Source organism: Trichosurus vulpecula, chromosome 4 (assembly GCF_011100635.1).
Source record: "Trichosurus vulpecula isolate mTriVul1 chromosome 4, mTriVul1.pri, whole genome shotgun sequence".
In the NCBI taxonomy this organism is placed as follows: domain Eukaryota; kingdom Metazoa; phylum Chordata; class Mammalia; order Diprotodontia; family Phalangeridae; genus Trichosurus; species Trichosurus vulpecula.
The window spans coordinates 395,052,845-395,078,581 of record NC_050576.1 but is presented as its reverse complement, the minus strand read 5'-3'; the positions used below and the strand labels follow the sequence as shown (position 1 = coordinate 395,078,581).

At 39.2% G+C, this 25,737-nt stretch overlaps 1 protein-coding gene across 3 annotated transcripts in view; it reads left to right on the top strand.

The window, feature by feature from the left end:
• The window catches only part of LIMS1 (LIM zinc finger domain containing 1), a 206,610-nt gene that overhangs the window by 96,308 nt on the left and 84,565 nt on the right, over positions 1–25,737 (top strand). Inside the window, exon 1 of one of the 3 annotated variants that reach the window (XM_036755123.1) lies at positions 23,428–23,641. The exons of the other annotated variants lie outside the window; for them this stretch is intronic. Within the exon in view, the coding sequence (XP_036611018.1) occupies positions 23,535–23,641 (107 nt within the window). The 5' untranslated portion in view covers positions 23,428–23,534. Of the gene's footprint in view, positions 1–23,427; positions 23,642–25,737 lie in introns of those variants that run through there. 3 annotated transcript variants of the gene reach the window in all.

Here is a 25,737-nt window from a genome sequence, read left to right as displayed (position 1 = left end):
CAGGACAGATACACAAAAAGATGAGTAACAATAAAAGGTAACAAAATGCCAAGCGAGTGCATACCACACCACTACAGATATAAAAGAAGACCTGATTTCTGAGGTGTGGCCAGGCTGATTTGTGAAGACCAGGCAACAGAACATTTATTTCAATTACATAAACACGTCTTAAATACCTATTGAACAACAACAATTCAGACACTTCAAGCAAAAAAAAAAAAAAAACGTAATTATTTAAGACTTTTCTATCAGTGATTAAATACTTTCCCCTTCCTTATATCATCCAGCACACAAAAAACTAATTACCCAACCGTAATTGCTTGGGCTGGGAGCCACTCCCATGGTATTTTGCCACTCATTCATGTAAGCTATTACTGATGATTATAAGCTGTTCATAGCTTGTATTCAATGTTTATGGAGAAAGTTAGGATAATAAAGAAATTAACATTTTGCAGCAAATAATTAAGAACAGATTTTTTTTTTATGATAACTTCCTTAGAACTTTTACCAAGGAGAGCAGAAAAGGTTATTGGATTGATGGATACTGTTCACTAAATTAATTCTTATAAAGCTAAATCTGCTTTTATTTGGTTTTGGTCAATTACCTTCCAGTACTGACCACAAGTATCCTTTGTAGCTCCTATAATTAGATTAACAGTTAATTCCTGAATGAATCCATGCACACAAATTATCCATTGAATGTGCCTCTTGTATGAATGATTCTAGTTTGGAAAGTACACATGCCTTTGATCATGGTCCCCCAATGGCTGAAATTCCCTTATTACTTGTTTGATTTAAGTTAATAAGCCTTGATAGTTGTCCAGAAGTAACATAAGCCATTTCCACCTTAGTGCAGATTAGTCTGTCAAACCAGCTAGGTACTTATGACAGTGGAGGGAACTGAAACAGATGTATGATTTTTGAAGTGTTGGATTGTAATATTGGTATAGTGCCCAGGGCAGCTAGGGGAGTTACCATGAAGGTATCAGGTCCTGGACAGAGAGAAAGAGAGAGTAGAGGATTGAGGGCACCTGGAGTGAGCCTAGATACAAAAAGCAAGTTTTACCTACTTCAGAGTTTTACTTAGGAACTGTGCTATTGTGGGAGGAGGAAAATCTGGGAGGAGAGAGAAAGTAGTCATGTATACTTCTTGCCCCACTGCAGTGGATCGTAATTTTCTCTACTTAATAAGAATTTTCTTACTAATAGGAAGCTGCAAAGATTTTTTTGGGGGGGGGGTGGCGGTGATCTTGCATTTTTATTTTATTTATGAGTAACTGGTAGTGAAGTGACTAGGTCCTGGAATCAGGAAGACAGGAGTTCAAATCCAGCCTTAGGCACGTAGTAACTATATGACCCTGGGCAGGTCACTTAACAGTCTTAATTGTCTGCCTTAATTTCCTCAACTGTAAAAGGGAGATTATAATAGCACCTCTCCAGGTGGTTGTGAGGAGAAAGTGAAATAATATTTGTAAAGTACTCCACATAATACTTGATTCATAGGAGACAAGAAATGTTTGTTCCCTTCCCTGCTTTCTGTGCCCCTTTTAAATCTTCTGTGCTCATCTAGGCATTAACATGGATAATGAAAGTGGATTGTTTTTCTTTTTTCATTTTTGTCACTGTTGCTCAGTCGTGTCTGACTCTTTGTGACCCCATTTGGGGTTTTCTTGGCGAAGATACCAGAGTGATTTGCGGTTTCTTTCTTGGTTCATTTTACAAATGAGGGTTAAGTGATTTGCCCAGGGTCATGCGAACTCGGAAAGAGGAGTCTTCCTGACTCAAGACCCAGCACTCTATCCACCATGCCACCTAGCTGCCCCCTTCTCCAAAAGGCTTCCACTGCATATGCCTTTCAGGTACTCTTATGAAATGCATCTTTATATAACATTCTGTTTAAGTGATCAGAATAATAGGATCCACTGTTATTTTTTTCATCCAGCCAATTACATTGCTCAGCTCAGCCCTATTTTAACACTATTGCAATGGAGTGTTAGATGGTTTAACATGTGGAGTTTGGGGAGCTTTTTTCTCTCGACCTGCCAAATGGAGCCCAGTTGTTCTGGGCTGGTTTCATGCCTGGGATGTTACCATCTGGCAGCTGTACTGAAGCATATTTAAACAAGAATTAATTTGATTTGGGGTTTGGGGCAGGAGGAAACTTTAGCTGAGAAACCAGGATCCTTACAACTGCCACTAAATAGCTCCCTTGTTTTCAATCCAGGCAGAAGAACAGAGCTAAAATTACTGTCCTCTTGACCCCAAATTATCCGTCTTCTAAGTTGTCATGATAACACAGTATAGTAGAATAAAGCCAAGACTTGTGGTGGCTGATTCCTACCTGCATTGAAAGTGCCCACGATCAGAGGGCGGAGCCAAGATGGCGGCTGGTAAGCAGGAACTAGTGTGAGCTCCGTACCGAGTCCCTCCAAAAACCTATAAAAAATGGCTCTGAACCAATTCTAGAACAGCAGAACCCACAGAACAGCAGAGGGAAGCAGGGCTCCAGCCCAGGACAGCCTGGATGGTCTCTGGGTGAGGTCTATCCCACACGGAGCTGGGAGCTGGGAACAATCAGAGAGCAGCGAGGTGGCACAGTGGATAGAGCACTGGAATTGGAATCAGGAAGACTCACCTGCCTCAGTTCAAATTTAACCTGAGACACTTACTAGCTGTGTGATGCTGAACAAGTCATTTAACCCTGTTTGCCTCAATTTCCTTATCTGTAAAATGAGCTGGAGAAGGAAATGGCAAACCACTCTAGTATCTTTGCCAAGAAAACCCCAGATGGGGTCAAGAAGAGTTGGATGCAACTGAACAGCCGGATCAGAGGATCATAGAATCATAGTTGTAGAGATAGAAGGGGGTTTCAGAAGACATCTAGTCATTTTACAGAAGAAGAAGCTGAGTTAAAACTGAGTGACTTGCTCAAGGCCCTAGAGGGAGGGAGTGTTAGAGAGGGAATTTGAACTCAGATCCTCTGGCTTCAACTCCACATGGCTATTTATTCAACAGAATGTTTGGCAGCCTGATCTCTGACCCATCCACCTACCAAATCAAAAGCGTGTAATTCATTTGAAACTCTGTGCTTGATTGAGGGGTGAAGGGCAAAGGGAATGATGGTCAGATGCAAATGCGCACCTTAAAAATTAGGAATGAACCTTTCAAGAATAGCTTATTACTTCAGGGAATTTTGTTTCCCTCAGGGTCCAGCTAACACAAAAACCGAAGAATATGCATATGCTAGGTGACTAGTGCCAGTCCAGAAGTCAAGAGGACCTCAGTTCAAATCCAGGCTCAGAAACATACTATTTGTGTGACCTTGGGCAGGTCCTTCAATTGCTGTTTGCCTCAGTTTCTTCTTCCCAGAGTTGTCCTGACGATCAAATGAGATACTTGTAAAGCACTTAGCACAAATGTCTGGCACATAGTAGGTGTTTAATTCTATAAATGTTTTATTCTTTATTTTGCTCCACTTCTGGGTTGCCAGTGATGCCCTCCTGAGTGAGGGGAAGACACAAAGAGCCCTAGAGACCAATGCTCAAATGTCAGTAATGGGGAATCATGGGAGAAAGAGGAGACTGTAAACACACATTGTGTGGAATCTTCTGTGTGTGAATGTGTCTTGAGGATTGGGGTGAGGGCCTATGATATAAAAGGCCTATGATTTCAGGAACAGACCCAGCCTAACTTATTTCCATGGAGTCCATTGCAATATAGTTAGCAGGGCTTGTTTTAATTTGGCCTGGGCATTCAGAAAGATCTCCACTTCTATAATGAAATCACAGAGTCCCCAGTACAGACATTGCTCCCAAAGGCTGGTAAGTGTTTTCATGTGTAAATCTAGTCAAATGCTTCTCTACTTGTCTTTTCTGTTCCCTGTTGGTACTAAACATTCTTTCCCCCCCTTCCTCTAGCCTCTTTTTTTTAAAGGTTTGTTCATGCCTTTTGTTTGTATACCACATTCCTTTCCTTGTGTATCTCTCCTCAATGAACCCTCTCTTATATCATAGGAAAAAACCCAAGCAAACAAAACTAACCAGTCAGCAGTTATTCAGCGTTTACTATGTGCCAGGCAGACTATGGGCTAAACACCAAAGATACAAAAAAAGGCAAAAACACAGTCCCTGTCCCCAAGGAGCTCACAAGGCTGTTATTCCTGACAACCTGTAGCATCCGTAGAATCCCCCTCTCTCCTCTTCTACACCAAGAGGAGGGAAGGTGTTTAGTGAAACAGGTACTTTAAAATCTCTTCTATGTGGGGGCATCAGAGAAATGATATGAAGATTGAAAAAGTACAAAACAGTTAAACTGTCCCAGCCCTCATAAGTAAATGCAGTGTGTGTGTGTGTGTGTGTGTGTGTGTGCAAAAGCATATACTTTACATATACAAAGTATAATATACAAAAGTAATTTCAGAAGGTATAAGGAGAATAGTGACAACTGTGTAGTTGGGGAAGATGGGTAAGGGAGATCTGGAAGCTAGGTAGCACAGGAGATAGAGTGCTGGGCCTGGATTCAGGAAGACTCATCTTCCTGAGTTCAAAATTGGCCTCAGACACTTAGAAGCTTGATCCTGGACAAGTCACTTAACCCTGTTTGCCTCATGTCCTCATCTGTAAAATGAGCTAAAGAAGGAAATGGCAAACCACTCTAGTATCTTTGCTAAGAACACCCAGATGGGGTCATGAAGAATCAGACAGGACTGAATGTAACTGAACAACACCAATAGTGGAGATGACCCCTGGACTGAGCCTTGAAGGAATTCAGGGATTCTGAGAAGTAGAGGTGAAGAGGTAAAGAATTCCAGGTATCTGGGAGGGCCTTGGCAAAAGTTTGGAGACAGGAGAGACTGTTAAGTAGGAGGACCAGCAAAGAGGCCAGTTGGACTTGAATGTAGAGTGTGTAATAAGCAGTCATAAATCTGGGAAGATACATTGTGAAGGACTTTTAATGTCAAACAGACAAGTTTGTGTTTTATCCTAAAGGTAGCAAGGAACCATTAAAAACTTTGGAAATAACCTCAGAAGACAAATACTTCAGCCTCCCCATTTAACAAATGAAGAAACTGAATTGTATTTTAGAAATGTCAGTCTAACAGCTGTATTTCATCTGAGGCAGCCTATTATAGTACACAGGGTCAGGAAGATCTGAGCTTGTTGACACATTTACTAGCTGTGTGACCTTGGGCAAGTCACTTAACCCCGATTGCCCTTCTTTCCCCCCCTCCAAAAAAAAAAAAAGAAAAAGGAAGATTTGGGTTTGGATCTTGCTTTGGACCATTATCACCTGTGTTATGCTGGGCAAATAACTGAACCTCCCTGAGTCTGTTTCTTCAGTTATAAAGTGGAGGTAGTAATATCGCCTACCTCAGAGTGTTGTTGGGAGGATAGAATGAGATGATGTATGTAAATCATGTTGTAAACTTTAAAGAGCTGCATAAATGCCATCTTTTACTTTTATCATTTATTCTTTCAAGCCAGGATTGGTCGTTACAATTAGTCAGAAATTGGCTGCCTTGTAATATTGCTTTCATTTACTTTATCATATTCACGTATATTATCCTCCTGGTTCTCCTTCCTTTATCATGTGTCCATTCATTCGAGTTTCAGCATTGCTTGTATTCTCATATTTGTTTCTTAAGGTGCAGTGACATTCCACTACATTTGTAACCCAGACTTAGCCCACTCTCAGAGGAGACACTTGCATGGTGGTTAATAGCAGGCGTGGAAAGGCAGTTTAGAGCAGAAGTCAGAGTACTGGTCTTGGAATCAGGAAGATCCTGTTCAGATCCTGTCTCAGCTAATTTTCCTAGTTGGTGTGACCCTGGGCAGGTTATCATTTAATTTCTCAGTGCCCTAGTTTCCTGATTAGTAAAATGGTGAGGCTGGATTTAGTGGCCTCTGAAGCCTCCTTCAGCTATAATTCTGTGAAACTTGGTAGATCTCAGGTATCTGCCTGGGGAATGAGCAGGCCACCCAGAATTCCTCAGGTTCTTGTGCTAATTATTGCTCTTGAGGGAGCTTGGGAAAAGAAAATCAAGGACAGGCCTTCAAAGAGAAACTAGTGTCTGGAGGGAACGTCATCTAGGACTGTCTGACCCAGGAGCTAAGTAATTAGTGCTTCCCCACCAAATCTCCACGGTCGTGATCTGGGAACAAGCCAAGGCTGAATTACACCATAATTTGTTCAGCTATTTTCTCAAATGATAGCTCCTCACTTTTTTGTTTTAATTTTGGATTTTATTTGTTTTTGGTACCACTAAAAGCTACTCAGCGGTCTTGTCGGTCATTTCACTGATTATTGTTCCCCAGGTGAGGAGGGATGCCCTCAATATTTTCTGTAAGAGCTTTCTGTGATATGTCACTGAGAGTTAAGAAGACAAATTGATAAGGCTTGAGATGGGGACAGTGGGAAGAACACTGGATTTTGAGTCAGAGGACCTGGGTTTGAATTCTGACTCTGCTACTTACTACATATGTGATGTTGGTCAAGTCATTCAATTTTTCTGGGCTCCATTTGTAAAATCTGGTGTTTGGACTAGGTGACCTGAGGTCCTTCTCAACTATGTTATCTATAGTAAGGTAAATTAAAAGCATTTTCCCTGAAGGGGTTGTTTTTGTCTTTCTTATCTCTAGCACTCAGCACAATACCTAGCATATAGTAAGCATTTAGCAAGTGCTTGTGGATTGATTTTCATACATAGTCTCTTTTCCCCATATTTTTTGGAAAATTGATAAACCACATGGGGGCAGAAATAGCATTTGAAAAGTTAGTTAACTTAGAACTATGATCCTCTAAGAATGACTGATATTATAAGGGCCCTGAAAGGACCAGAGAGCAAATTATAGTGTTGAGCTTTTCATCGAGACTTTTTACTAGCATTTTTTAAAGAAAGCATATGCTTTGTCTTGTCTTTTTCAGTGGCTGTACAACAGCGCTCTGGCCCATTATTACAAGATAAGGTGTTCAGTCAGTGGTTAACTATTATGTTGGGCAAAAGAAATATAGGAGAAAGTCACAGTGGAGGATCCTTGACCTATGGGGCTTATGGTGACTTTACGGATTGTTCGGGTATTGGAATAAACTGGGCCTTGCAAAAAATAAAATCACATGCACTTGAAGGTTCACAAAGCATCTTACATACTGATGTTGTTGGAGCCTCAGGGTGACTCTGTAACTCAGGTCTTATTCCCATTTTATAGCATGGGACTCAGAGGAGCAAAACAACTAGACAGTGTCAGTAGCTGAATTCAAACCCAAGTTTTCCTTATTCCCAGTCTAGCGCTCTACACAATGTGCCATGCAATCTCCCACATAAATAGTAACATGGATTATGGAAACATTAGTTTCCACCTTCCCCTACTAGTGTTGTGTTTGTGCTGCTTCCCAAGAATGCCCTAATTAAGAATTTTAGGTCTGAAAGCCACTTATCCAATGCAAAGATATTTTTCTCCTATTTTGTGAGTCCATATTCAGTGGGATAATAATAACATGATGTTAGTAGTTTGCATTTATATAGCGCTTTAAGATTTGCACAGCACTTTACATTTGAGTCACTCTGAGGTCGGTGCTATTATAATAGCCATCTTACAGGTGAGGAAACAAGGCACAGAGTTGTTAAATGACTTGTCCAGGGTCACACAGGTAGGGAGTATCTGAGATTAGATTCCGTCTCAAGTCTTCCTAACTCCAAGTCCTAGATGCTTTCCACTTCACTATCTAGCAGACTGGGGAGTGAAGCGTTAGGGAAAGGAGGAAAGAGAACAAGCATATACATAGTGCCAACCATGTGCCAGGCACTTTTACATATATTGTTTCATTTGATCATATTATGGAAGTAATTAAGGAAATATTACAGAAGACAGGAATGGTTCTAAGAGTTATTTATTCATTCATTTATTTTATTGACAATGATTTATCCTACATCAGGTCTCTGTCCTGGATCTTCTATCAAGGTAATTATGGAAATATTACAGAAGACAGGAATGGTTATATGAGTTATTTATTCATTCATTAATTTTATTGACAATGATTTATCCTAAATCAGGTCTCTGTCCTGGATCTTCTATCAAGGTTTTTCTTTTTCTTTTTTTTTTTTATATTACTTCACGGATTAAAGTGGGAAAAGTTTGGCGATTGAAGAGGGTTGAGAAGAGAAGTATAAACATACGCAAAAGATTGGAAATTAAGGCCTATGGGGAAGGAATGGTGAGAGGAACAAGGATTATTCAACTTAAAGAGATAGTTAAGTGTCAATTAATAATGGTCTTTTGGGTTATTGTTGTTCAGTCCTTTTCAGGTGCTTCTGACTCTTCATGACCCTATTTGGGGTTTTCTTGACAAAGATATTGGAGTGGTTTGCCATTTCCTTCTCTAGCTCATGTTACAGATGAGGGGTTAAGTTACTTGCCCAGGGTCGCACAGCTGGTAATGCCTAGGGATGGATTTGAACTCATGAAGCTGAGTCTTCCTGACTCCAAGCCCAGTGCTCTATCCACTGCACCACTGGCCCAAGAGGCAGGTAAAGGGGGAAGAAAAGAGTGGGAAAGAAATGGGAAGAGTGAGTCCAAGGTCACTTCCCTCTGGAACAGTTATCCTCATCAATGAGACTGAACTAGATGGTCCCTAAGACCCCTCATAGCTTCAGCACTGGGATCCTGATGGTCCCGCCTGTGCCTCTCCACCCAGGAATTAGATACAGGTAATGTTTGCTCTTATTTTTATCCTATATTCTTTGCTAACTCTGTCTTCAATACATTATTTGCCCAGAGAGTATGAGTAAAATGGCTGTTTGCAAGGCTCTCACTCTAAAACCTTAACGTGCTATATAAATGTTAGACGTTATTGTTGTTATCATTCAGTAACACTGCCTTCCGAAGCTGTGGATCTCTGTGGCTTCTGCTGCTTCTTTTGGCTGGCATTATCTTCACAGTTGCCATGGAAGTACTTTGAAAAGGACAATTAATTTAGAACTGAACATCTGGCCCTGGTAGTTAGAATTCTTGGAAACATTCGTGAATATTCAGATATAGCCTCCAAGGAAACCATTGCAGACATGGTTATCTGAATTCAACCAGACCCCAGAAAAATTCGTTAATTCATTTAGTCCCGTTTGCCTACTTTTCTTTCACTGTAGATCATTATGAGGAAATTAGCCAAAGATGCATATTATAATTCTCTGTGTTAAACAGAGATGTCCAAAAATGCTCTTGTTTCTTTACCTAAATAACATAAGAAATCCTCTGTGTACTCAATTATTTTCATCACATCTTATTTTGTTTGTAAATGAAGAGCCATCTTATCTCCTTCCACCCTCTCCCCTTCATTGAAAAACAAACAAACAAAACCTCCTGTTAAAATTTGGGTGTCTTGCTTGCCTTGCTAATCTTCCCAATTGTCAGTATATAGGCTGACTAAGTCAGCAATTCCACGGATATATTTATAACATGTGTTAGGAAGCAGAGAAGAAGCAAATGGGCACCAAAGTGCCATTTAGGTCTGAACATGATGTCAATTTGGAAGGGCAAAGACAAGGGCCAAATGGGAATGGCATTGATTTACAATCTGCTTATCCAGTCTGTCTGGGGAATTGCCCAAGGGATGAGAGAGAGAGAGAGAGAGAGAGAGAGAGAGAGCGCTTTAGTTGCTAGGGCTAAACTCTGCTCCTCTGGTTTCTGAACCTGTGAATATTCAGACACAACTTCTGGTTTATAATTCACTTTTGAAGGCCATTTGGAAAAGAGAGAGAGAGGGAGAGAGAGAGTGTGTGTGTGTGTGTGATTAGGGGTGGGGATGGGGATGGTTCTAAGCCCTAGATTAGAAACTATGGAATCTTAGAATCTCTCATTTGAATAAGACCTTAGAGAGATCATCCAATTCAGGCTCCACCTTAAGCAAGAATCTCTATAATAATTATAGCTAGCATTTGTATAATGCTTTAAAATTTGCAAAGCACTCTTTATATTTTAATTCAGTTAATCTTGCTATAAGGGAGTGATATGGTAGGGTTGCAAGCTGATGATTTGGGAAGATCCCAATATATTTATATGTCAAGAGATCTTAGTTTTAGGCTGTTCTGTGTGTGACCACAAGTTATTTGAGACCTCTGAATTGGTTCCCTTATCCAGAATTCATGTAAACATCGTTTAAAAACTCTTCTGTTATTTTGAAAATGTGCTTAGGAGAACCTGAGAAAAGCAAAGAAATAGTAAAAATTCCCTGAAGAGCTTTCAGACCTGACAAAGAAATTGAAAGGGTTGAAATAGGACTAAAGTTTATAAAATGTATATCTTGTCTTCATTAGAAAGAAGGTAGAAATGAAGAATAAGGGGGCCTAGAGACCTGAGCTTTGGAGTTGGGAAGTATGTGAGCAAAAAGCCATCTGTTGCAAAACCATGATGACCAAAGTGCACTTTCCTAAATGGACCCAAAATCATCAACTTGCTATATTTCAATATCAGGTAACTTCATCTTCAGTTAATTAAGTTTAGGTCATAATCAAGTTGAGCTGGAGGAACAGCCTAATTTAATTGAGTTATGCTGAAAAGCAGGTTTGCATAGTGGATAGAAAGCCGACATCCTGGGTTCAAATTCCCTGTCTTACCCATAATGACTGGGTGACCCTGGGAAAGTCTCTTAATAACCTTTCATTCCAACACTTACGTTGCAGAACAGTTATAGCCTTCATTGGTAAGGAGCGTTCCTGTACCCATCCCAATTAAATCGTAGAATAAAAAGCTATAATTGAAAACAGCTTGTTAGTGATGCAGCTGGGTGGCATGATAGATGGGGTACTGGATTTAGAATCAGGAAATCTGAGTTCTGATCCTGCCTCACTACTAGCCTTTTTATAGTGCCTGTTATATGCCAGGCACTGTGCTAAGCCTGTTGCAAAATCCTCACAACAACTCTGGAAGGTAGGTGCTCCCACAGCTAGTATGTGTCTGTCGCTTTATTTGAACTCAGATCTTCTTGACTCAAGGCCCAGTGTTCACTGTACCACTTAGCTGCTCTCATTCCTGTCCCTCTCTCAGCCTCTTTTTCTCATCTGTCAGATAGGGATAATAATATCACCTATTACTGGGATTACTGTGGAGATCAAATGAGATTATAAATATACATAAGCACTGTCTTTGAAAATGCTAACTGCCTCATAGTAGTAATTAAGAGACCACATTAGGCCTTTGTGTTTCCTTATCTTTAAATCAAATGGTATTTTCTCTTGATGTGGCTCCTCTCACCTAGAGTGAGTATACTGTACCCTTCACCAATTCTGATGCTATCCAAATTCTTCTTTGAGGCCAGACTCTTTCCTTTATTCTGTAAGAGTGCATCATATCTCACCCAGTAGGTAGTTACTTATATGTGTTTGGTTAGAAGGGAATTATTGTTGACTATTTAATGTAAATTCTTTTTTAGTGTCTCCTGCTTTGTTATGCTTAAGTCCTTCTATGTGTAGTGTATCTCTTTGTCCTGGCCCTTTCTTGTGAAATCTGGGTTAGTTCCTATTAACAATAAAGTCCAGTGTACAGACTATACCATTCTTCTGAAATTTTGTTGAATAAGATGTTACTTGAAATAAGTGGATCATTAACTGAGGTTTGAGAATGCTTTCTTATAGCTACAACTATTTGTAGTCCTGGGAAATGAACTGTGCCCAAATTAGGGGGACAAAGAGAAATGGGGGAAAAAAAAAGTCTCAGATTTCAGAAATGGAGCAATGGAGCCTTTTAGATGTTGGTGTCAAGATTATACTGTTTCCATAGGAGCTGGTAAACATTTCAGGGACCTGATGAGAATAATTTTGGAATAAGAGACACATTTTTGACAATAGCAAGCTTAGTACCAAAGTCATGGCTTGTAGTGGCGAGTTCGTGGTAGGCAGGAAAGAACAGATTTCAATGAAGTACATACCTTTGGATTCCAGGAAAGGGAGAGGAGCCGTGTTTGTTGCCCATAGTACAGACAACCAGAGTTGTTGACTCTTGACTCTACCGGTCTTAAAAACAAGCTTGTATTTTTTTCTCCTGTCATGCACAAGAGCTTTTGTCAATTGTTTTTTTTTTTTAAGTGAAAGTTTATTTTAGGAAAATTTATCAGATATTTGGATATTATGAAGTACCTGGTGGGTGGGTAGAGCAGAATGGAACTAAATTTGGCACATTATAGAGATCCAAATGACACCGTTGGTCTTTGACTTTAAGCTAATTAACATGCAAAAATCTACTTTTACAAAAAAACCAAATGGCATCAGGTAGTGATTATTCAACTTACCAATAAAATTCCTTTGGCTGAAGAACTTCCTTGATGAATTTCACATGATTCAATTTGCAAAAAGATGAAATTTAACCACATTTTTTCTGAAATACATTTGTGCCCTAAAATGCAGCATATCCCCAATTCCCTTCCATAAATTGGAGTATCACATGTTTAGAGGCAGAAGGGGAATCTCCCAGGTCATTGAGGCTAGTACTGCCCTTCGTTTACAGATGAGGAAACTTGTAGCCCAAGAAAGTGAAATTGGCTTTCCTAGAGGTGGTATTAAAGCCAGGATTTGAAAAAGAGATTCTAAATCCTGTGCTCTGTCCACTGCTCCAGGCTATTTCTTCATTAAACACAACAACTGTGTTTGAGAAAAGGATTAATTAAAAACCTTAAGTCGGGGGAGCTGAACAGCTCTCTTGCTAATTTTTTTCTCCCCGAGAGCGCATAGATTTGTGGCCAGAGTCCTGAGTTTCAGTTCACATCTCTCGGCTACCTTTGTGACCTTGGGTAAGTCAAGGTCCTTCTCTGGGCCTCAGGTTTTTGGTTTGTTTTTTTTTTTTTTTGTCTACCAAAGGAAGGTATTTAACTAATGAGCTCTGAGGTCCCTCCCAACTCTAAATCTATGTTCTTATGATACCATTATTAAATGCTTTCTTTGTGCAAGGTCTTAGCCTCCACTAAAAAGCCACCAGCTGATGCCTTTTTATTATAAGTCACATTTGTAGAACATAAATGTTGACTTTTAGATATGTATCACTCTAAAGTTTACAAAACCGTTTTCTCCCTGGCTGTGCCCTATGCCTGGAAGGCTCTTCCTCCTCCACTCTGACCTCCTTAAAGTCTCCACTAAAATCCTACCTCCTGTGGGAAGCCTTTTCAACCCTTTTTAATTCCAGTGCCTTCCCTCTGTCAGTTATTTCTTATTTATCCTGTATACAGCTTGCTTTGTATATTTCTTTTTCCGAGTTGTTTCCCGATTAGATTTTAAGGTCTGGGTCTCTCTTTCGCCTCTTTTTGTATATATTTGTTTGCATGCTGTCTCCCCTTTTAGAGTATAAGCTTTAGTGTATAAGCGAGGACTGTCTTTTATCTCTTTTTGTATCCCCGGCACTTAGCATGGTGCCTGGCACATAGCAGGCACTTAATAAATGTTTACTGAATTCATTTGAGCTTCAAAACAACTTTTTTGAAATAGGTGCTAACAGGTATTATTAACTATATTATTTATAGATATGGAAACTGAGGCTCAGGTAAGTGAGGTGGGATTTGAAATAAGATCTTCCTGGATCCAGTAGCATTTTATCCATTATTCCACAATACCACCTCTTTATTTTTTATGGCATTTCAGTATGTGTTTAGGGTTCATGATTTGATGGGGAAAGTAGGAACCTTCTGCTATCATTCTCTTACCTTTCAGACTTGTTTGCTACATATAGTTTGTTACATATACCATTTGTCAGTATTCCATTCAAAAGTAAGACTTCTACCCAAGCCCCTGATGACAGACCCATAGAGAATCCATCCTTTTTTGGCCATTTCTCAGTAAGAGGGCATGCAGTACACAGTGGAAAGTCCCTGGGTTGGGAGCCTGAGCACATGGATTCAGATCCTTTCCTTCATCACTACCAGCGGGCCCCTGAAATAGTCATTTAATCTCTGTGGGCTTCTCCTCCTTCGTCTGTAAAACCAGAGGCTTGTACTAATTGGCCTCTACACCCTTCCAGCTTGAAATCTATGATCCCTTTGATAAATGTCTTTTGTCTAGCATATGATAGCCATATACTTCTCTAGTAATCATAAGATAATGTAATTTTAATAATTTTAAGAATACAAAGAGATAAGGACACTGAGGCAATGGCATCTCCAAGAAGATGAAGTGAATCGAGGAGAGTAATGCTGGTACATCAGCCTGTAATTCAGCCTGGACTTGCATCCATGTCAGTAGTCTTTCCTCTAATTATTCAGTTGTTTCAGTCTCTTTGTGACCCCATTTGAGGTTTTCTTGACAAATATCCTGGAGGGGTTTTCCATTTTCTTCCCCAGCCCATTTGACAGATGAGGAAACTGAGGCAAACAGGGTTAAGTGACTTGCCCAGGGTCACACAGCTAGTAAGTGTCTGAGACCAGATTTGAACTCAGGAAGAAGAGTTTTCTTCACTCCAGGCCCAGCACTCAGTCTTTATACTACTTTAAAACAATTTGGGAACAAAGGTAGGGTCCAGACATATGATTTCATTGGTGGAATTTCTGATGAGGAAATTTCCTCCACCAGTGCAGATGAGCAATTCCTCTGTAACCCTCAATCTCAGAGAATTGCCTGGAGGGCTGAGAGGTTGAGTGACTTTCCTGAAGTCACTCAGCCAGTAGGTCTCAGAGTCAGGACTTGAACCTACTACCTTGAGTCCAAGGTCAGCTCTCTATACCACTAAGTAACCCCTCTGCTGCCATGAATTTCTTTTCCTTGTTCAGATTCAGGGCTGACAGGCAATTTGCTTACTCAGTCTCTCTTTGGAAGGAAAGTTTCTGGGTAACTGGTATATTTTTGACTTGTAATGCTAACAATGTGTTTTGATCAGTTTTTCAAGTGCCTGATAGGATATGGTGATTTGTTTTGTGACCTTGGTTATAAGATGGGACAACAATCTGGGCCTTTTTGTTAATAAAGCTGATAGATGACATAGGCAAATTGGTCAGGGATAGGATGAGGTGTAGTCATGGGTCTAGCTGTATGTATCAGAGGTATGGGGCTACTAACCAATGGTATGCCACGCCCCAGAGGAAATGTGGGCAGTTGGCATAGTAGCTTTTTCACCCTGAGCTGTTGTTCCTTTGGGCTGCCTGATGTCTCCATAGCTTGTTCTTTTTTGTTGTTTGTTTCTAGAATTGTGGTGATTTGTTCTCATATCCTTCACCCCATGAGTTTGAACTTGAGCCCACACACAATGGTACACAGTTGTGGTTTGAACCTCCTTCTACAAATCCGCGAAACATTTTGGTTAATGCATGTAACCAAGAAAACACAGTTCACCCAAGAAACCTTCACTTAGAAAAGAAACCAGGAGTTGGAGATGTAGCCATGCCCTTTGTGTGACTTTTAACTTAGTTGTGTGTTCATGTACATGTGGGTGTACGTGCTCCCACACATAAAAAAAAACATGTCCAAAGGAGAAAGCCCAAACACAGCAGGAGAAGGGTATTTGAAAAAACCTTTCCCCTGTCAATGATTATTCAAGGGATGCTATTTAAAGGGTTTACTTCCATCAAGCTCCAAGTCTTGGTTGCGAAATATAAAATTCATCCCTTGTTCTATGTCATAAATGGAAATCAACGACCTGGAAATACACAGGTACTCAGCCAATTCATAGGGCTGCCTGAAGTTAAGGGATATAAAAGCTGGTGGTGATGTCTTGTTAACAGCTGCTCTGGCTCAAAAGGTACACTGTACTTAACAAATGTTTGCAAGAACATTAGCCGACCATTAAATACCACTAATTGCCGATTTGGGGGATGTGATGCTTAATTATATTTTAAGTTTCTCCTCTGTTGGTGAAGGGGTTACTTGGAATAGGACACTGAAAATTGAAATGTAATAAGCTTAGGCAAATGCTAGGGCTAATTGTATTTTATGTTTTCCTCAGATGTGAAGTGTTGAGTTCACACATGCAAAATTCTGTGTAATTCCTTGTAAGCATGAAAAGGGCTTGAATTTCCACATTCTTACTATAAAAAGAGCCTTTTCTGAAAGTCTATCATGTATTTAAAAGTTTATATCAATGTTAATATTATATTATGTAAAGTTTATATTGTGTTACATAGATAATCTGTGTTATATAATGGCAAATTCTTTAACGCAGAATGCAAAGAAGTACTTTGAAACACATGTGAGATTAGAAATTGAGCCTTGAAAATAATTTTCTAAAATTTCTCAAATGCTTACTAAAAAGGTGAGGGGAGTGCTGGGTGAAGTTTAGAGATCAGATCATCCAGTCATTTCATGAAACCAGAACACAGAGAGGTCCAGTGATTTGCTTGGTCATTTCACCTAGGTCACACAGGTAATAGATTAGCAGAGCCTGGGATTCTGACCCCTAAGTCTATTTTTCTATTACATCCCATGCCTTTGGCCTTCCAAATCAATCAGGTTGTATTAAGTTAGGCCTTATACTGAACATTGTGTTATTTGTTTTGGAAGCTATAAAGAAGTTTTAAATAGAGTATCTGTCTCAAGGAGTTCATAATTGAGCAGGACAAGGCTAATAACTTGTTAAACCAGTTTGAAAAAGAAGTCCTGAACTGCAGAATATTGATCATAATTGCAATAGGAGTTCATAGAAGCAAGACTTTCTAGGTTTTTCTGAAACCATCCTCTTCAGCTTTTTTTGTAGCACAATAGTATTCCGTAACAATCATATACCACAACTTGTTCAGCCATTCCCAAAATGATAGGCATCTCCTCTGTTTCCAATTCTTTGCCACAAAAAGAGCTACTAGAAATAGTTTTAGACATATGGGTCCTTTTCCTTTTCCTTTGCTCTCTTTGGGGCATAGACCTAATAGTAGTATTGCTGGATCAAAGGGTATGCACAGTTTTATAGCTCTTGGGCATAGTTCCAAATTGTTCTCTAGAATGTTTGGACCCGTTCACCACTCTAACACTTTCTTGTTAGAGCTATGAATCAGTGCAATCATTTTGGACTGATTAATTTGTATTAATATCAGAAGTTACCAACTGCCACTGTTGGGCATATACCCCGAGGAAGCCAAAGGTGGGAAGAGAAGTTTGATGTCTATGACAGGATATTGGTAGCAACAGTTTTATGGTAGTAAGAAACTGGAACAAAAGTCACTTTTTAAAAAAAGTGTCACAGTAGAATAGAATCAGAAAGGGACCCTAACACAGTACCTGGTGCCTGACAGGTGTTTAATAAATCCTTGCTGACCTGACTTCAGAAGCCCTGCAGTCCAGGCTGCCCTCAGACAAGAACCCCCTTTGGCACAAATAAGTAAAGCCAATTCTACTTTTGTTAAACTCTCATTATTAATAATTTTTTTTTCTTTACATCCAGAATAACATCTGCCTCTTTACAGCTTTCATGGATCACATTGGAGTAGAAAAAGCTTTAGTCTTCTTCTACTCTAACATTTTTACTAACTTAAAAGAATTCATTTAACTTAACCCCTGTTTTATTAAAGATAATATTCATTTCTGGTCAACAGGCAAAGGATGATTTTTGCGGGGGTAGGGGGACCGTTTCTTTTATAGTTTGGAAGCGGGTACCTTACTTCATATCTATCAAGAGAAATGTGTTTATCAAACAGGCTGCATCCCACATAGTCACGTGCTTCCTGCCTTGTCATGGCTTAGCCACTAAGCACTTTTCTTCACCTCAGCCTACCGCGTTTACTTTTGAAAACATTTTTTAAAAAATCTTGACCCATCCTTATTTAAGTATTTTTCATAGGAACCACCCATGCATCAGTTTCTGTCTCACTTTGCATGTGCATGTAGCTTAGAGTGAATACAGCTGATTTTCATTTTACTTGGATAGCCATGGATCCTTTTTTTATGTTACAGTAAAATATCTACTTCCTCCCTCCCTTCAAAAAATTGCCGAGGTCGATTTTGTTTTCCTAACCTTGTTGTTGAGAGGTAGAATGATGTACTGGAAAGAGGGCTAGATTTGGAATCAGCTGATTGGAGTTCAAATCTCAGCTTTGGCCTCTTCTACCAGTATGACTTTGGTGAAGTCATTGCTCAGTTTCATCAATTGTAAAACGAATTCATCGATTTAGATGACCTCAGAGGTCTCTCCCATCTCTAAAATTGTGATCCTGTGAACCTAAGATGATGCTGGATTCATGCTTTGTGAACTCTCAATAGGATCCTCCATCATATGGAAAACAAAATCAGAGTTCACTGAAACCTTTACAAATCTCCTCATTATTTAATTGAGACTAGATTATGCTTTCAATGATTTCCTTTTTCCCTCCTGCATCATCAAAAACTTGTTAAACAGCCATATATGCATTATGTTTAGTTGGAAGATGTTCCAAATCCATTAAAAAGACCCTGGAAATTCTGTAGGGACACTGTTCTCCATTAATTCTGATGTCATGCGAAGACATTGGCCCAGTAGTCAGAAGACCTGGATTCTAGTCTAAGCTGTCACTAGATTTCTTGGTGGCCTTGACCCTAACCTCTCTGGAATTCTTTATGATCATCTGCAAAATAAAGAGATTGGCCTATATCATTTCTAAGGCCTCCCTCTTCAGACTCTAGTCAACTCCCTTTATTCAGACTCCACTCCACATTCTACCATCAGGTGTAGCAGGTAAAGGATTGGGATCAGGATGAATGTTAGACATTTGTAGAATAGTTATTGCCCATGCATCGTGATTTAAGCTTTAAAAAAAGAAGAAGAGTCTTCTTCGTCCGTGACCTTAAATTTCATTAGTGATTTATTTAGTTCAATTTCCATTCAACAGCATTTATTAAATGCCTACTATATGTCAGGTACTATGCTAGGCTTTGAGGATTTAAAGAAAAAAAAATTCAAAATAGCTCCTTCTCTCAAGGAGCTTACATTCTCCTGCAAAAGTCAGGGTAGAGGGGAGGGGAACAACATGTACATAAATTAGTAAATTCAAAACACGCACAAATGTGACCCATGGCCTAGTGCTACCAGCCTAATGGATTCAGAACTTACATGGACTGGATCAGATGTTGGGCATCTGACCCAGAGATGGCCAGTTTCTGTCTTTGACTTGTTGCCTTCAACCTGCAGTGTTACTTTAGAGATATCTTCAAAGTAAAGCTTACATATTGCTCACATTTAAGTTTCAAATGTGGGTAACACATTCTTTAATTTCCATTTTAGGCACTCTGTGCTAAATGAGTGAGTCCCCACCCACACACACTTCAGCTCAGCATATTCAGCCCTGCAACTCACCGCCTTTGCTCTCCAATTAGAAAATTGAACAGAAATGACTCTTCTTTTTTCAAGGAGTGCTATGTCAAGAAATCTCCTTTCTCTTTTATAATTTTTTTTTCAAGCAGCAAAAATCTGTTCTCTCTCTCCCTCCCACTCCCATCCCTTCCCTGTTGTGAATGGGGAAAAAAACCCAACCAAACAAATCCTGTTGCAAACACGTATAGTCGAGCAAAACAAATGTATTCATTGGACATGTCTAAAAGGTGTGCCCCTCTCTCTTGAAGGGGGATCTCTCCCCTCTGTCTTGAATTTAGGAGCTCTTGAATTCAGGGAGTCTGTTTTCAGGATCTCTCCCCTCAGACTTCCAGCAAACACAGGTTTCTTTCTCTGTCATGTGCTTTGGCTGAAACTCTTATCTGTGTCCTGACTACTTCCTTATCTTGACGTGGAAAATCCATTCTCTGAAAATGTAGTCTCTGGCCTGTGCTCTAGAAAAAGAAACAAAAAAGGAGAAGGTAACCAGTTAGTTAACATTTATAAAGTGCCTATTATGTGCCAGACATTGTGCTAAGCACAGAGTAATAAAAAAAAAAAGTAGCAGAAGACAGTGCCTGCCCTCAAGGAGGTCACAGTCCAATTAACGTGGGAGACAACAAGTCAGCTACTACATACAAACAAGTTATATACAGGGTAAATAGAAACTGAGTAAAAGAGGGAAGGCACTAGAATTAGGAGGGGTTGGGAAAGGCTTTCTGTAGAAGGTTGGATTTTAGTTGCGGCTTACAGGAAGCCATAGGGGAGAGCATTCCAGGCGTAGGGGACAGCCAGAGAAAATGCTCAGAGCCCAGAGATGGAGTTATCTTGTTCATAAAACAGCTAGGAAACCAGTGTCACTGGATCGATCGGAGAGAGTGGTGTCCGAAAAACCTAGAAAGAAGGAAGTATCAAGAAGGAGGTGATTAACAGTAAGATCAAAGGCTTCTGAGAAGTTGAGAAGAAGAGCTTGTGTCTAGGACCGCCCCTTTCAGGATTGCCATGGGCTTCTTCATTCCTTCATCTTCATTTGGCCCAAAATACAATCCTCCTCCTCCTTGCAATAAGGTTGAATCACTAACATCTCAGTTTAAAATGAACATATCCAGTCCTTTTCTCTCTAACCTGAGAATGGGTGGAATAGGGGGATGCTGGTACTGTTTTTCACTCATTTTTATTGGGGGTGATAGATGTGATATAGATGATATTGTGAGGGCAGGGAAGGGAGAGATGGGTGGATGTAGGAATTCTTCCAGTAGTCACCAATGCGATCATATGGTAGTGGGAAGGGGGATAGTTCTCCCTGCCAAGTTAGTCTCTTATTTTACATAGTTAAAATACAAAGGATGCAGATTTGGGCACAAGAATAAATAGATAATGCTAGTTAAGCTAAAGAGGCATCTCTTTTTTTGGGGTGAGGGGGCCACAGTTGTTCTTCTGTCCCAGGTTTTCCAAGGACTTGTATGTTAATTGGATTTAAGTGAGGCAGAGCTGAACAGTCATTCTCTCTTCCTGGGCACAGCTGGAGTAGTGCAATAGTATCAAACTCAAATAGAAAGGAGCCACTAAACCATAAATGAAGATCTCTGTTGGAGAAAGCCACATACTAGCATTACATATGTTCTGTTGTATTTTTTACTTATTTTGTTAAATATTTCCCAGTTATGCTGTGATCTGTATCTGGCTGCCCTCAGGAGCCTTACTGCTTCTTGTTTGATCCTTCTGGTGTGTGCTAAGGGGAGGTGTTCAAGTTAGGTGTTCCTTGAAGTTAGGAAAACCTTAATTAAGATCCTGCCTCAGACATTTTACTAGATCTATGACTTCACTGCTCTCAGCTTCAGTCTGTAAAATGAGGATGATGATAATAGCCCCTTCCTCAAAGGGTTGTTATGAAGATAACATGAGAAAATATTTGTAAAACAGCACAATGCCTCATACACATTAGGCACTAAATAAATGTCCACTCGCTCCCCTCTGTTGATTGTTGGAATCTTACATTTTCATGGCTGTAAGTCTCTGCCTTCTTCCCTCTGCATTACTGCATGCAAGGCTAAGGAAGCCTACATGTAAGTGTATGTGTGTGTGTGTATGGAAGAGATATTGCAAAGGTAAGATTGACAGGCCTTGGCAACAGATTGGATCTTAGAGGCGTGAGAGGTAGGGAAGAGTTGAGAATGACATCTGAGTTACCAGTGTGAAGGACTGGAAGGGTGGTGTTGGCTTTAAGAATAATAGGGAAGTTGGGGGAGGAATTTTTTTGGGTGAAGATAACAGAATATAGTTTTGGATATGTTTAGTTTAAGATGTCTACTGGATATTCAATTTGAGATGTGCATATATTATATAAATATATAATGTGTGTATATAACATGCATTATATTATACATTATTTTACAATAAAGATGTACATATATTATATAATTTGAGATATGCCCATATTATATAAATATATATACACAAGTATTATATAATGTATCCATGTTATGCATGGTGGCTAGTAGATAGAGTACAAGGCCAGGAGTCAGACTCATCTTCTTGAGTTCAGATCCAGCCTCAGACACTTAGTAGCTGTGTGACTCTGGGCAAGTAACTTAAATTAACCCTGTTGGCCCAGTTTCCTCATCTGTAAAAAATGAACTGGAAAAGGAAATGGCACTCCAGGATCTTTACCAAGAAAAGCTCAAATGGGGTCACAGAGAGCCAGACATGACTGGAAAAGATTGCATATTATACAAACGTTAATTCTAGCAGAAAGACAGCTTGGAGTCATCAACAAAGCCTGGTGACTAGAGGGTCAGTCTTGAAGTCACCAAGGTGGAGATTCATGTTATCTCCTTCACACATACTGGCTGTAAGTGTTGGGAAAGGCTGAAGTTTCTCTGTGTCCACAGGCAACACTCTAAAGGTGGAGTTACCAGTCTATATAGGTGGAAGGAGTTGTCCTACTTCCTTGGAATCACATTTCCAAATAACAGTTTTTAGAATTGTGGTATAACTTTACAACAGTTTTTTAGCTCATAGAATCCCTCACTTTCTTCTAGATAGATTTTGGACACGTTGCCCTAACTGTCCTTTTCTAACTTGTATTTGGTCTTTTTTTTTTTTTTTTTTTTGCTGTTTTTCAGTAGTTTGTGATTCTTTGTAACTCACTTTGGAGTTTTCTTGGCACTGGAGTGGTTTGCCATTTCCTTCTCCACTTCATTTTACAAATAAGGAAACTGAGGCAAACAGGGATAAAGACTTGTCCAGGGCCACACGGCTAGTAAGTGTCTGAGGCTAGATTTGAACTCAGGAAAATGAGTCTTTCTGACGTTAGGTGCAGCACTCTATCCCCTGCACCACCTAGCTATGTTCTACGTTTATCCTTTATATACTTTTACTAGGTATCCCAAAAGTCTGATTGTACTTAATAGCTTATGTCTTAATAGCTTAAAACTGCAGTTTAAAAAACAAACAAGCCTGTACATAGATGTCCCACAATTTTAAATATGTCCATGTTTTCTTTCTGGTAAGCTTTTTGAGAGCAGGATTGATTGATTTGTTTGTCCAGCACAGTGACTGGCACATATTAGGCCCTTGATAATTACTTGTTGATTGTTTGATGGCAGAAAATGTAGAGTGGGATGTTAAGTGCATGCTCAGAAAATGTGTGTAAATAGATAAAGTAATTACCTCGATGAACAGTTAAACAATGTCAGAGATTATTTATTGGAAAATAAGTGTTGGGGGAAAGGTAAAAATTTACTCAGGTCTTCCTGACATGTAAATTAGAACTTGGTTTTGAATGCTTCCTGGTGCCATCCTTCAGGATTTAAGCTTACTTACTAAATTAAGCAAAGAATCCCCAAGACCCAGTGATGACCAGGCACATCTTAAAGGGAGTGTGGCTTGTGAAGTGCTGAGATGGCTTTCCTGGCATAAAAAGACAGATTCCCAGTAGTTAATTGGTCATGACATGACTAGCTTTTCAGCCAATGATGGAAACCTTGGCATTAAAAAGTTGGTAGGGTTATTCTCCTACACAAACTTTTGCTTTTCAGCAAATGACAAGACCTCATAGGTACAGGACTCAGATGATAAGGGAAGTACAGCCTTTTCTCTCTCGGGGAGGGTGTGTACCTATATGAGAAACAGGAAGTTGTACTCTAACTGCCTCTGTTGAGGTTTTAACTCAAGCTAGCTAGTGCAGGTGTGCACTAGACACGCTTGCTCAGCTGCTCAGTTTATCTCCTTTCCAGACACCTTGGCAGCTAGCTACTTCGACAGACACTCTTTTTTAAAAATTGATGTGTGGAGAGAAGTATGACTACATTACAGCTGAAGGAACTTTCCCATTCAGGTCTTTACAGGAGGAGACGAGATCGGCCAGATAGTTTGGGACTAAATGGGTTACCCAAGGAGAAGTTAAGGTGAGTGCTTATTAATGGTTGGCTACAAGTAAAGGCATCTTACAATTGGAATGGGATTCCATAACCTTTAGATAGAGGAAGTAAAAAGGAATACAAATGAAGAGAAAATTCAGGTAGGAATTTAAGGACTACAATTAAGAGTTTAATAAAACTCCAAAACAGACCTAAAGTGGGGGCAGTAGGGCTTACACTGTTACTAGATTGGTGCTTTGTAAAAACCCAGGATCTTTTTTTTTTTGCTCCAATTTATAAAAAGACAGATTCCTTATCTATTGGTTTCCACCATGCTATGGGTTTTATCTGACATCTTGTAAAACTCTCTTTTGGAAACATGCCTTCTTAATAAATTACGATTTATAATTTATGGGATACTTTTACTAAACTTTGGACTATATGGCTTCTCTGGGATCCTCGATGATGTAGTAGTCTTTTTTTTTTAAGAGAGAGAGTGTGTGTGTGTGCATGTGCGTGCGTGTGTGTGTGTGTGTGTGTGTGTGTGTGTGTGTACGTACGTTTGTAAAATGGCCTGGAGTAGGTTATTAGATCGCAGAGCTTTATTTATTTATTTTTGAGAAGGGAAGTTGGGGGAGGGTTCTCCCCCCCCCCCCCCCCGCAGGGAGTTATTTGTTATTTAAATGGATTTAGACAGAAAAATGCTGTAGAACCAATGTGACCTAGGAAGGAAGGGTAACTAAAAATTCACAAACTATTTCACCACAAAGGTTAAGTTTCCTGGAGATTTAATTGGTCTTAAAATAACACAATTTACTTTTTGAGTGTAACTGGTGAGAATTCCACCCCTTAGTTTCCAAAAAACCCTTGAAGTTATCTCATATATAAACTACTGAGAAAATTATTTAGGTGATTTGATTCTGATCTGAAATGTATTTCTGTTTTAGTGCTGACTAAAGGCAGAAGGAATGGAAGGGAATTTTCTTTTTCTTAATTACATTTACTCTATAGTACTTTATCTTATTTTTAGACTCTTAATTTAAGCATTGGACCTCCCCAATTAAACTGATACAGCCTCAGCTAAGATTATTTTTCTTCTATAAAATGCTCATTTTCAGATACAATTCAGCATTCCCAATTTAAATTTTACATAGAGATTGATTCTAAGCACATTTTAACCTCAAAATTAAATTTGCGTTTGCATTACTTATTATAGGGAATTATAATTCAGAAACAAGTTCTTCTACTTCACTACTTTTTCTTTTAATAAAAGAGCTATTTGGAAGCACTTAAATCAGTAATGATTATTTTATTCTTGATGGATTGGGTTTTATCTTTCATATACCTCTAGATATCATATATTGAATTTATGTAAAAAATCTATGATTTTCTGCAAAAGACGTTTTTGCAGACTCATTTCATTGAGAAGCAGTGGTAATACTACAGGGAAGAGATGCTGGGGCAAGGTGAAGATAATCATTTAGTCATTTAATTTTAGACTTTTCCCTTAATTTTAAATATTTATATTAAATTATATGCAGCGTATATAATAGCTTATATGGAAAAGCATGTATCATAGAAGAAATGTTAACCTATTATATCACAGTGGAATAAAGGGAAGGTGCAAAGCTCCAGCTTAAGACCATGACACTTTAATAAAAATTTGTGTGAGGCAAGTAAAAAAATTAGTTTCTTTCTCCCAACTTGAGCATGTTGGAAATGACTTCTGAAATCCTTGGAGTGAAATCTAATCTAACTCTGGTCCAAGCTACTTAGAAAAGTTGTCTGCATAAATTTTCCTTCAGCTTTTGGATAATAGTAAGAGTTATTCCATTAGTATTTGTGGTCTGTTCAGTATTGAACATTATATTATAGGCAGTGGATGCAGTTAATACTTATTTCACATTCATGCAACACAATTTTGGGCTAAACCTAAACGCTGAAATTATATATCTCGGGATGTTAAGGATGAATTTTATTGTCTGTAAATAATTACTGTAGGGGATGAACTATTTAAACATTCTTTATTATGTCTTTTGAAGAGACCAGCTGTTTTTGCCTTTGAGCTTTGATTGAAGGGACAGGCAAAAGATAACTGCATTGTTTAACTAAATCTTGTTAGTACTAGTAGATTAAGGCTGATC